This window comes from Mastomys coucha, unplaced genomic scaffold, assembly GCF_008632895.1.
Source record: "Mastomys coucha isolate ucsf_1 unplaced genomic scaffold, UCSF_Mcou_1 pScaffold5, whole genome shotgun sequence".
Lineage (NCBI taxonomy): Eukaryota > Metazoa > Chordata > Mammalia > Rodentia > Muridae > Mastomys > Mastomys coucha.
The window spans coordinates 52,534,973-52,545,558 of record NW_022196911.1 but is presented as its reverse complement, the minus strand read 5'-3'; the positions used below and the strand labels follow the sequence as shown (position 1 = coordinate 52,545,558).

The window sequence follows — 10,586 nt, the reverse complement described above, 5'->3', positions numbered from 1 at the left end:
AAAAAAAAAAAAAAAAAAGATTCTGGTTAAGGCAGCTGCAGCAGGTACTGACTCTCAGGTTCCCTGAATGGTTCTGTCAGTGTACATTTGGGTGGGCAGTGTGTGCTTGCTTCAGCCACTCTTCAGGCTGCCTAGTCCTTAGTATTGTTGGCTGCTGCTGCTTCTTTTTTTCCTCCTGGTACTGGGATTGAATTTAAGGCCTCACACATACCAGACAAATACACTGCCACTAAACTAGCAATACATCCCCACTGCCTTTTACCTTTATTTTGAGGAGGGTTCTTACCATTTGCTCAAACAGGCCTGGAGTTTACTGGATGTGCCTTTGCTATACCTGAATGTTCTCCTCCCTCAGTCTCCCGAGTAGCTGTGACTACAGGCCTGCATCAGCAGCCCCACACTATATAGCCATTCCTGAATTGTCAATTAGTTGTAATGGAGTTTTGTGGCTTTCCTAGGGCAAGAGTGTTATCAGTGGGGGTTTGGATGCCTTGGAATTCATTGGGAAGAAGACAATGGATGTCATAGCAGAAGGGGATCCTGGATTTAAAAGAACCAAGGGCCTGATGAACCGGACTTCTACGCTGTCACAGGTTCTGTTTCCTTCACCCGTGCTCTTCCTGCTTGTGTTTTGATTTGATTTTTGCTGATATTAACTTGGAAACCTTGTTAGTGTTACTTTCTTTGGGATCCTTTGGGGTTGTGGAATGGGCAGCGAGCCCCAGTGCATAGAGGAGTTCTAGCTGTCTGTCCCTCCGTTTCCCTTTGAGCAGCCTTCTGTCAGCAGAGAAATGCTAAGCCTTGTCAGAGCTGTTAGATTAATGTTTAAGCCCCCCACGGAACAGCACCTGGTGTCTTGGATATTATTTACACTGTCTAACATCAGATTTTGTGTGGTAACTTCTTCCTGCTGTTCCTGAGCTTCTTGGATTTGGACTGTGCTGCCAGGATGGAAGGGGCCATTCTCTGAGTGGAGCCGAGCAGCTGTGCTCCCTTCTGCTCTGCAAGCTCACTCTTGAGCTCTCATTACTTGGTGCAGTACGACGCTTCGATCTCCTTTTAGGTTTTACGAGAGGCAAAGGATAAAGAAGAGCAGTGGCCTTCCAATGAGGAAACCATGGAAACAGACAAGAAAACTCATTATGGGCTACTCTTTGATGAGTTTCAGGGCCTTTCACATCTAGAAGCTCTGGAGATGCTTTCCCGAGAAAGTGAAATAAAGGTAATTCCCAGCCCCAAATCCCAGAAAATGTCTGTGTACAGAGGGATGCTGCAGATGCCTTTCTGTTGTGCACTGGAAGGTGAGGTGTTTGTGGTGGAGGCTTGAGAGTTTGGAAGTCTCCTCCACAGCAAGCAGAAACCAATGTATGAGTTAAGTGATGGGAAGGATCAAGGGCGATTGTCCTAATTACACAGAAACAACAGGGTTAAAGAAGAGCCTTTAACATACTTGTCGTTTTCCGGTACCAGTCGGGTCGGTTGGTCCTCCAGTCGGTCTGTCTGTCTGTATTTATTTATTTATTTTCTGAGGTCTCTTTGGCTTTAGCTGCCAAAAACCTTACTGACAACCTGCCAATTTGCATACAGTTAGCTGTTGACTTTTAGTTGGCTCAGGGCTTTTTGTTGTTGTTTGTTTGTTTTTTGTGTTAAGATTTGTTCTGTGTTGAGTCAGGACTTCACTATGGCCTCAAATTCACTGAGATCTGCTGTCAGCCTCCTGAGTGGTGGGGTTAAAGGGGACATCATCATACCTGATTAGGGATTTATTTGTTATTATTTGTGTGTGTATGCCTGCATATCTGCAGGTACCCATGGATGGCAGGAGAGGGTACCAGAGGTTATAGGTGGTAGTGAGCAACCTGGTGTGGGTGCTGAGATCTGAACTCAGGTCCTCTGGAAGAGAAGCAAGCACTCTTAGCTTCTGAGCCATCTTCTCTCCAGCCCAGTTCAAGACCATTTCATTTCTCTTTATTTCTGAGCTGCTGTTTAGCACTAATGCTTTTCAAATATCTGTTACATTAGAAAGTACAGATTCTCCAAGCTTTCTGTAGAAATTAGATTCTTGAGTTAAATTTTCTTTTAATTACTTATTTTTGGTGTTTTGCTTGCATGTATATTTGGGGAGGGTATCAGATCCTCTGGGACTGGAGTTATAGATAATTGTGAGGTGCCCTATGGGTGCTAGGAATTGAACCCAGGTCCTCAGGAAGAGCAGCTGGCGCTCTTAAACTCTGAGCCATCTTTCCAGCACCTAAGTTAAAATTTTTAAGGAATGGGAGTTAGCCGTGGTGGCTCAGGCCTATAATCCCAGTTCTCAGGAGGCTGAGGTAGGAGACTTGAGAGTTCAAGACTGGTCTGGGCCACATAATGTGATGCTGCTACCCCTTCCCTACTCAGAAACACTTATGCTGACTGGTTAGTTTATAATTTATATTTTATTTGACCTGTGGATTCTTCCCTATTTGAGATTTTTCCCTACAAATTTTAATTGTTTCATATCCATTTAGGTGAAATCTATCCTTAGTTCTCTGAGTGGAGAAGAACTACAGACAACAAGACTTGAGCTAGAGCAGCTCAAAGAAGCGTTTTCCCTAGCAGAGTTCTGTGAGGAAGAGGAAGAGGAGAGACAAGGTAATGTAGGGTTCTACAGGCATCCCCCCCAACCTGGCCTGCCCCATGCACTCTGTCATAGGCTCTTTCCTCACACCTTCACCTGCACGGCCCTGCCACTTTTCTAAATATAACCTGCAACACGTCTCTGCTTATTATTTCTGTTAGAGAGCCACTATGTTAGCTCACAGTCTCACTTGATTTTTTTCACTTCTAATCTACTATGAGTGGGAAGCCAAATAACTTAATTTATGAGAGCAAAGCAAAAATCTGCTGGGACAGGGTTTGAGGGCCTTTTCCGTGAGAGAAAAGCAGAAATTGAGTATCGGTGTTACTTAAGACAGGGATGTTTTCTGTTCCGAGAAGTCAAGCTGGCTTCATCTGTAGTGTCTCACTAATGACAATTTATGTGAAAGTTCAGCTCTTGATTAGAAATGATTTTGAATACACTTCTTTTTAAAACTGTCTGGAGAGCCTAAGAGACTAGCTTAGTACCCCAAGTGATACAGTTTAATTTAGACTTGGTTCCATGAAGACCTGCCTCTCACAAAGCTTTGTGACCTCTAGAGGAGGCTCATCACAGAGCCTTTGTTTCATCTTGGTTAGAGGACGGTCTACCTCCTTTGGTGGTGGTATGAGGAGTAATTTAAATATAGTTTTAGTTGGGCATGTAATAGGTGCCTAACAAGTACTCACTGTTATTGTCACTACTTAGAAATTATAAAAAACAAAGAACAAAAAACAGCTAAAAACTTGCATTTGAAAAGCCTCAACAGCTAACCAATAAAACAGCTTTGGTTTTGTGAGAGGCAGATTCTTCCATTGTTCCTAAGCAGGCCAAGAATAGTTCCTATTCATTTATCAACCTAGTTTAGAACTACTTCTTCAATTTAGTCAACATCTGGGCTTTGCACAGTAATTAGAAATTGTTATCTATTTGTATATGTATGTATGTATTTATATATTTATTTAACTGTTCTGAGGGCTTCAAGTTTTCTGAACAGACAAACAGTCTGTGATATTCCTTCTTACCTTTGCTAGGAATGAAGCCTTTGAAAGCATGGTGATGTGTAGTCCTCCTGCCCTGCCCTGCCTGCCCCAGCTCTCCTCTGTGATTCTCCTGCCTACTCCATCTCTTTGATTTTGCTGGGAAATACATCAGTGACTTGGTAGTTAATTGTATGCCACTGATGCTATTAAGACAGAAACTTGGAAATAGCAGGAGACAGTGCAGAGCTCAGCTCTGGATGTCTTCATTCCCATTGGCCCCTGTGTTTTCTCGACTTCATTTCAGAGTCCTCTACCCACAGTCCCCTCCCACACCCACCCCTTAAACAGTAGTTCTGTGTTTCCTTTCCACCTGGACAAGCACTTGCCATTGAACCACACACCCAGCAACTACTTCTGTCCCAATGCAGCAGCTGTTTGTATAGTTAGTTCTATGTAGCAGAACTTGATGGTAACTTGCCAAGTATATTTTCATCACTACATTTGATAGTAATAGTTTTTTGATCACTCACATATAATATATTTGAAGGCTTATAAATTTAATATGTACACAACCATACTGTTCTGTTACTAACAACCTAAAATATGCCTCAGGGTAGAATTGTTAGGTGTGGTAAACATCGATTCCTGTTCTTTTCTCTGTGACACTGGTTATTTTGTGAACTCATGTGTCCCAGGTGGTTGCAGAATCCTCACTTATACTCAGTTATACTTAGTTGGGAAAACCAAATGACTGTGGAAGTCAGGTTTTGTGTCCTTTCATGGTAGGTTGTGGCTGCGAGTTGTTTACTGGAATTATATGAGTGAAGGCTGTATCAGTGAGAACAGCTTTTCTGAAAACCCGTCATACTGGGGATCAGTAAATCACTTTTATTCTCTGCTTTAACTGTTGAGAGAGAGCAAAAGTACAGTTGAAGGAAAAGAACCAAGAAGGGTTGCCTGGAATTGCGCTGACGATGTGTTTGGGGAATTAATAGGCATAGAAGGGAACTAATTTGCTCTCATGTAGCATGGACTTATGATTAAGAAATACTCTTATAGTTAGTCATGCTCAAAGATTCTTGTGATTTAAGATTTATCTCTGTACCGCTTGGCCAGGGCCAGTGGTACGGCAGGATTTAGATGAGAAAGAGAGAAGGCATTGTTGTTCACTTAGATGTCTAGTTTGCTGTGATCATGACCCTCATTTGCTTGCATGTTTTGTGTCTCCTTATCCTATGGAGTGATTGCTGTAATAAACACCATGACAAGAAGCAACTTGGAGAGGAAAGGGTTTATTTTGCTTACACTTTCAGGTAATAGTTCAGTGCTGAGGGAACTAGGGCGAGAACTCAAACAGGGAAGAAACCTAGAGGTAGCAGCTGATGCAGAGGCCATGGAGGAGTGCTGCTTACTGGCTTGCTCCTCATGGCTTGCTCAGTCTGATTTCTTATAGAACCCAAGACCACTAGCCCAGGACTTGGTTGGTACGCCCCACAATTGGCTGGGCCCTTCTCCATCAATCACTAATTGCTTACAGTCTTGCCTACAGTCTGATCTTATGCAAACATTTTCTCAGTTGAGTTTCCTTTCTCTCAGATGACTCAGCTTGGATTGAGTTGACTTAAAACTAGACAGCACAGCATTCTTGGCAGTCTTTCTTGAATGTTTTATGTGGCTCTTGGTTCTTAGGGGATGAAGATTTTACCAAGGAGATAACAGAACTGTTTGCCCAGCTTCATGTCTCTTCCCGACCAGAGAAACTTGCCAAGGTAAGTTACTCCCTTTTAGGGATTTTCATTATCTTGTTTATAATATTTTAATGTGTAGTCAGGTGTAGTGGCATATGCCTGTGATCCTGCCACTTAGGAGGCTGAGGCAGGGGGATTGCAAGTTCAAAGCCAACTTGGGCTATATAGCAAGAGCGTTGTCTTAACCTCCCTGCAACACATAATGAGCATAAGATTGTAATTTTCTGGCCAATGGGATTGCCAGTTTGGAAGAAGTATTTTTGATAGTTCTAGAAAAGGATTCCACAAATTATCCCTGCCTACTATTCTCTAGATCAGTGCGCAGATTCCATGTCTGTCTTCCAAGCATGCGTCCCATCCTGACCTGTGTTTTTGGAATACTTTGAATGCTTCATTGAGCCTGTAGAGTTGGTCATTTAAAGTTTACAGTACTGACTAACCTTTATGGGATCAGAGATGCGATGAGTCTCTGAGAGTCTCATCATCTCTGAGGTCTCTGATCAGAGATGATGAGGATGGGCCCTGCCTGCACGGAGCTGAAGCTCAACATTGCTGTGGCCAGACAGTGACAGACGGTGACTCTGCTGGTGACCATTTAGAATTCAGGAATGAGAGTCCCACGGTTGAGCCACGGTGGTGATGGCTGAGATAGGTGTTTGGAATAAAGTCTTGTCAGAGCTCAGAGGAGGGACGTCACATATATTTCATTGTCTGCTCATGAGAAGCTGTTTTCATGTACTGCTTCCTGCCTCTGTATTCACCTTTCCCAACTCTGAACAATTCCATCAGCTGTTAGCAACAGGTGCGCATTGTTGTCTGGCCATGAGAGCTCCTGGCTGCGTGGAGTCAGCACAGCCATCTTTTCTCCCCTCCAAGCAGGCAAGGAGTGAGAGACACTGGCCTGGGGCAGATGGTGCATTCCTCAGCGAAGCCTTGCAGGCTGTGCTCAGCATCAACCTCAAGAACTCAACTCCTCACTGCTTTGTATCCCTGTGACTGAAACTCCTGACACCACAGCTCAAGGGAGGAAGGTCTTACTTTAGCTCACATTTTCAAAGGGTCTTAGTCTACCATAGTGGGGAAGGCATGTCAGTTCAGCCCTGACCAGATGGTGCCAGGAATGTGAGGTGGTGGCTGTTCCCATAGCAGTAGAGGATAGCCTGGGCCATACCCTTCAGAGTCTCCTCGCCCCAGGGACCTTAGAGGCCACACCTCTGAAAGGCTTCACAGGCTGCCATCATAGTGCCACCAGCTGGGAACTGTGTCCCAAATATGAACCCTTAAGAGTCATTTCACATTTAAAACATGACATTGCTTATAGCATTTGGAAACAACATCAAACAGAGAGAAAAGTTATAAAAACAATATAAACACCTTTTGATGCACTCACAAATGCGGGCATGCTACTTCTATTGTTTAACCACATATACCACCTATCCTTCCTCTAAATTCACATGAACCTCACTGTTTGAGAATAAGTAGGAAGATGTGGCTATCCCTTTGCATAACCACAGTACATTGTCACTTCAGCATATTTAACGTTGACAACAGACTTTGATTTCATCTGTTCTCCACATTTGTCCATTGATTGTCTTAGTCAGTGTTCTGTTGCTGTGAAGAGACACCATGACTACAGCCTATAAAAGAAAGCATTTAATTGGGGGGGAGGATTTACAGTTTCAGAGGGTTAGTTCATTGTCGTTGTGTCAGGGAGCATAGTGGCACACATGGTGCTGGAGCAGCAGCTGAGAGCTACATCCTGATCTGCTTCTAGCAGGCAAAGAAACAGGCCTGGCACAGTGGCACAGGCTTTTGAAAATCTCAAAACCCACCTCCATTGACACACTCTCTCTAAAAAGGCCACACCTCCTAACCTTGTAATTCAAACAGTGCCCTTCCTGGACTAAGCATTCAAATGTATGAGCCTGTTATTCAGACTGTCCCACCCACTCACCTGGAGCCAGCCTGGGATTGAACTAGCTTAATTTGTCTCAGTTTTTTTTTGTTTTTGTTTTTTGTTTTCTAATTTTTGAGACAGGGTTTCTCTGTGTAGCCCTGGCTGTCCTGGAACTCACTCTGTAGACCAGGCTGGTCTCGAACTCAGAAATCCACCTACCTCTGCCTCCCAAGTGCTGGGATTAAAGGCGTGCGCCACCACTGCCTGGCTATTTGTCTCATTGAGACTTCTTTAATTTGTTGTAGTAGTTCCTCAGCTCTTAGTTTTCATGATGTATATCTTTTTGAAAAACACAACTCTCCCATCCCTTATTCTAAAAGTAAAATATACTAGGGCTTTGTCTAAGGTTTTCTCTCTTTTATTAAGTTGTACATTCCTAGGTCCAAAATCCTGTGTAAGTGATAGCTTGTCACATCTGCAGGTGTGAGATATTTGTTTGTTTCTTATTGTTGATGTGTTGCATGATTCTCTGTAGAGTTATGATTTATTTCCCTTTGCTGCTGGTAAGCTGCTGTGAAGAGACTGGTAAAAATCTTATGACAGTTTTCTTATTCCTACTCCCCATATTTTTCTTTTTTTCTTTCCTTTTTTTTTTTTTTTTTTTTTTTTTTTTTTTTGTACGTCTGATACTGGGGATTCTTCCTTAAATTTAGCATCTGCTATGATTCTTTTGAGACATGTAGCCCAGGTTGGTTTTGAACTCACCCTGTAGCTGAGGGAGACCTTGAACTCTTGATCCCCTTACCTCTACCTCCCCAGTGCTGGGAAGGGGGCATATGTTACTATCCTGGTTTGTGCCTCTTGTATACCAGGCACTCCTACCAACTGAGCTCTATTTCTGGTCCTTCTGGTCTTGATTCACATACACTGGTCCTTACTGTGAAAATGATAAAACATTTGTCTTCTGACTTGTTTATGTTTTATACTCTGGTCTTGATAAATCTCAGTTTGCTTAATATACTCTGATTATCCCTGTTTCTGCACTTTGGTATAATTCACTGTTTTTGTATATGTTACATATGCATGTGCATATGGAGTTATAGGTTGAAATCAGTTGTCTTCCTCAGTCATTTTCCATTTTATTTTTTGAGATAAGGTCTTTTGCTGGACCTGAGGCTTACTGATCTGGCTAGCTGGATACTAAGCACCAGGGAAATCCTCTAATCTCTGGCTCACAAATGCTGGGATTATAGGCGTGAATCACTGTGGCTGGCTGTTTGCCAATTTAATCATCTCTCTATCCCCTTCTGTTTACTTTTTTTCTTTTTTGAAACAAAGAGGTTAATATTTAAGTAATGTGAAGGTTTTCTTTTTCAGTATTAGATTGGATTGTTCTTGTAGGTTCTTCGGTAGTAGAACTATTCTGAGGAAGAAAGAACCCTGAAACAAACGAATACCAGGTTTTCTTCAGCTCATTCATATTGTAGCCTTGGTTACAAAATTACTTAGGGCACTTAAAGGCTCAAGTCCAGTGCCATAACTGTAGTATAGTTGGAACAACCAGAGTCATTTGTGATCTCTGTTGCCTGGCTCAGCTTTTTTTTTTTAAGTTTAATTAATTTAATTTTTTTGTTTTTTGAGAAGGATTTCTCTGTGTAGCCCTGGCTGTCTTTGAACTCACTCTATAGACTGAACTGGCATGGAACTCACAGCCTCCCAAGTGCTGGGATTTAAGGTGTGTGCCACTACTGTCCAGCTCAATGCATTCTTTATGTTTGTATAAAATTAATTAAGTGGGTACCTTTATTCAAGGGCAGTTATTTTCTGTCACCATGATAAGCAGCATGCCCAAAAGCAACTCAGGGAAGAACGCCTTTATTTCTCCTTACAACTCTTACGTTACAGATCAGTACTAAGGGAAGACATGGTAGGATCCTGGAGGCAGGAATTCGTTTCAGACATCCTGGAGGAGCATTGTTAATTGGCTTATTCCTCCTACTCCCGCTCAGCCTGCTTCATTATATATATACATCCTGGAACCACTGGCCTAAGGGTGGTACCAACCGAAGTGAACTGGGCTCTCCCACATCAATCATTAATGAAGACAATTCCTTCAACTAACTACACGCTAGTTATATGGGAGCATTTTCTCAACTAAGATTCCCTTCTTCCCAGATATGTAGGTTTGTATCTAGTTGACAAAACCCAATTAGCATAGGTGATGGAGTTCTTCCTCTGCAAATGATAGAAACCCAAGTAGAGTGGTATGAAAAGAGGATGCAACAGTCAAGAAAACTAGACTGGTGAGGAGCAGTGTTGCTTCTGGAGTGGCTTTGAGAGGAGCCTGCACCTCTGGGCTCTGCTATTTTTCTGTGGCTCTGTTCTTAGTATACTTTTGTGCATGGCTTTAAGGGAACACTAGCAGCTTTGGGTTGATGGTTTTCCTTTCTTAGCAATTTTACTGAGACTTTGTGAGTTCATTGGTCTCATTGTATCATGTTCTTGTCCACAAACCAATCACTGTGGGGACAGTGGGATTAATAATGTTACTCTGTAGCTAATGGAATCATTTGCTAATCAGTGCTAGAGAATATATAGTTAAGACTTACCCAGACTGTAAAAATCCAGAAGAATCTAGAACCCAAACCAGTATGCTATGAAAAGAAAGGAGATAAGCAGTGGTAAAATACACATGCCAGGGACTAGGAATGCAAACCAAATGGGCATCCTGCTGGTGTCCTGTAGTATGTGTCCTATTTAGGAGACTAACAGAGTTGATTTCAATATCTTCTGGTAAGCACTGAATTTTAGTGGTATTCTGGGATTTTGGAAATGCAGAGAAAGGTTGTTCAGGTGCCTTGTCTTCAGATGATGTTTTAGGTGAAGGGCTGGGAGAGAAAAGGTGCAGTTACAGGTCATCTTATTGGAGCACAGCATGCTTTTCAATGAGGTTTAAAAGCAGTTAGATTGTCGGGCAGTGGTGGTACACACCTTTAATCCCAGTCCTTGGGAGGCAGAGGCAGTCGGATTTCAGAGTTTGAAGCCAGCCTGGTCTACAGAATGAGTTCCAGGACAGCCAGGGCTACACACAGAAACCCTGTCTCGAAAAAAACCAAAAAAAACAACAACAACAAAAAAGCAGTTAGATCATGTGAAGGAACATGATCTAGTTGATAGGGCACCCATGACCAAAAGAGATTTGTTAATTACTGTTCTTTGGCTGTGACAAAACCTCAGGACCAACTAAAAGAAAGCATTTAAATTAGGACTTGCCAACAAAATAGATAAACCCTTAGCCAGACTAACTAGAGGGCACAGAGATAGTTTCCTAATTAACAAGA

General features: G+C 42.5%; 1 protein-coding gene across 6 annotated transcripts in view; it reads left to right on the top strand.

Annotated features, from left to right (window-relative positions):
- The window catches only part of Fam114a2 (family with sequence similarity 114 member A2), a 36,648-nt gene that overhangs the window by 10,940 nt on the left and 15,122 nt on the right, over positions 1 to 10,586 (top strand). For all 6 annotated transcript variants that reach the window (XM_031350875.1, XM_031350872.1, XM_031350876.1 and 3 more), the window contains exons 6-9: positions 459 to 593; positions 1,064 to 1,222; positions 2,508 to 2,631; positions 5,290 to 5,369. In XM_031350875.1, coding sequence (XP_031206735.1) covers positions 459 to 593; positions 1,064 to 1,222; positions 2,508 to 2,631; positions 5,290 to 5,369 — 498 coding nt within the window. The remainder of the gene's footprint in view (positions 1 to 458; positions 594 to 1,063; positions 1,223 to 2,507; positions 2,632 to 5,289; positions 5,370 to 10,586) is intronic.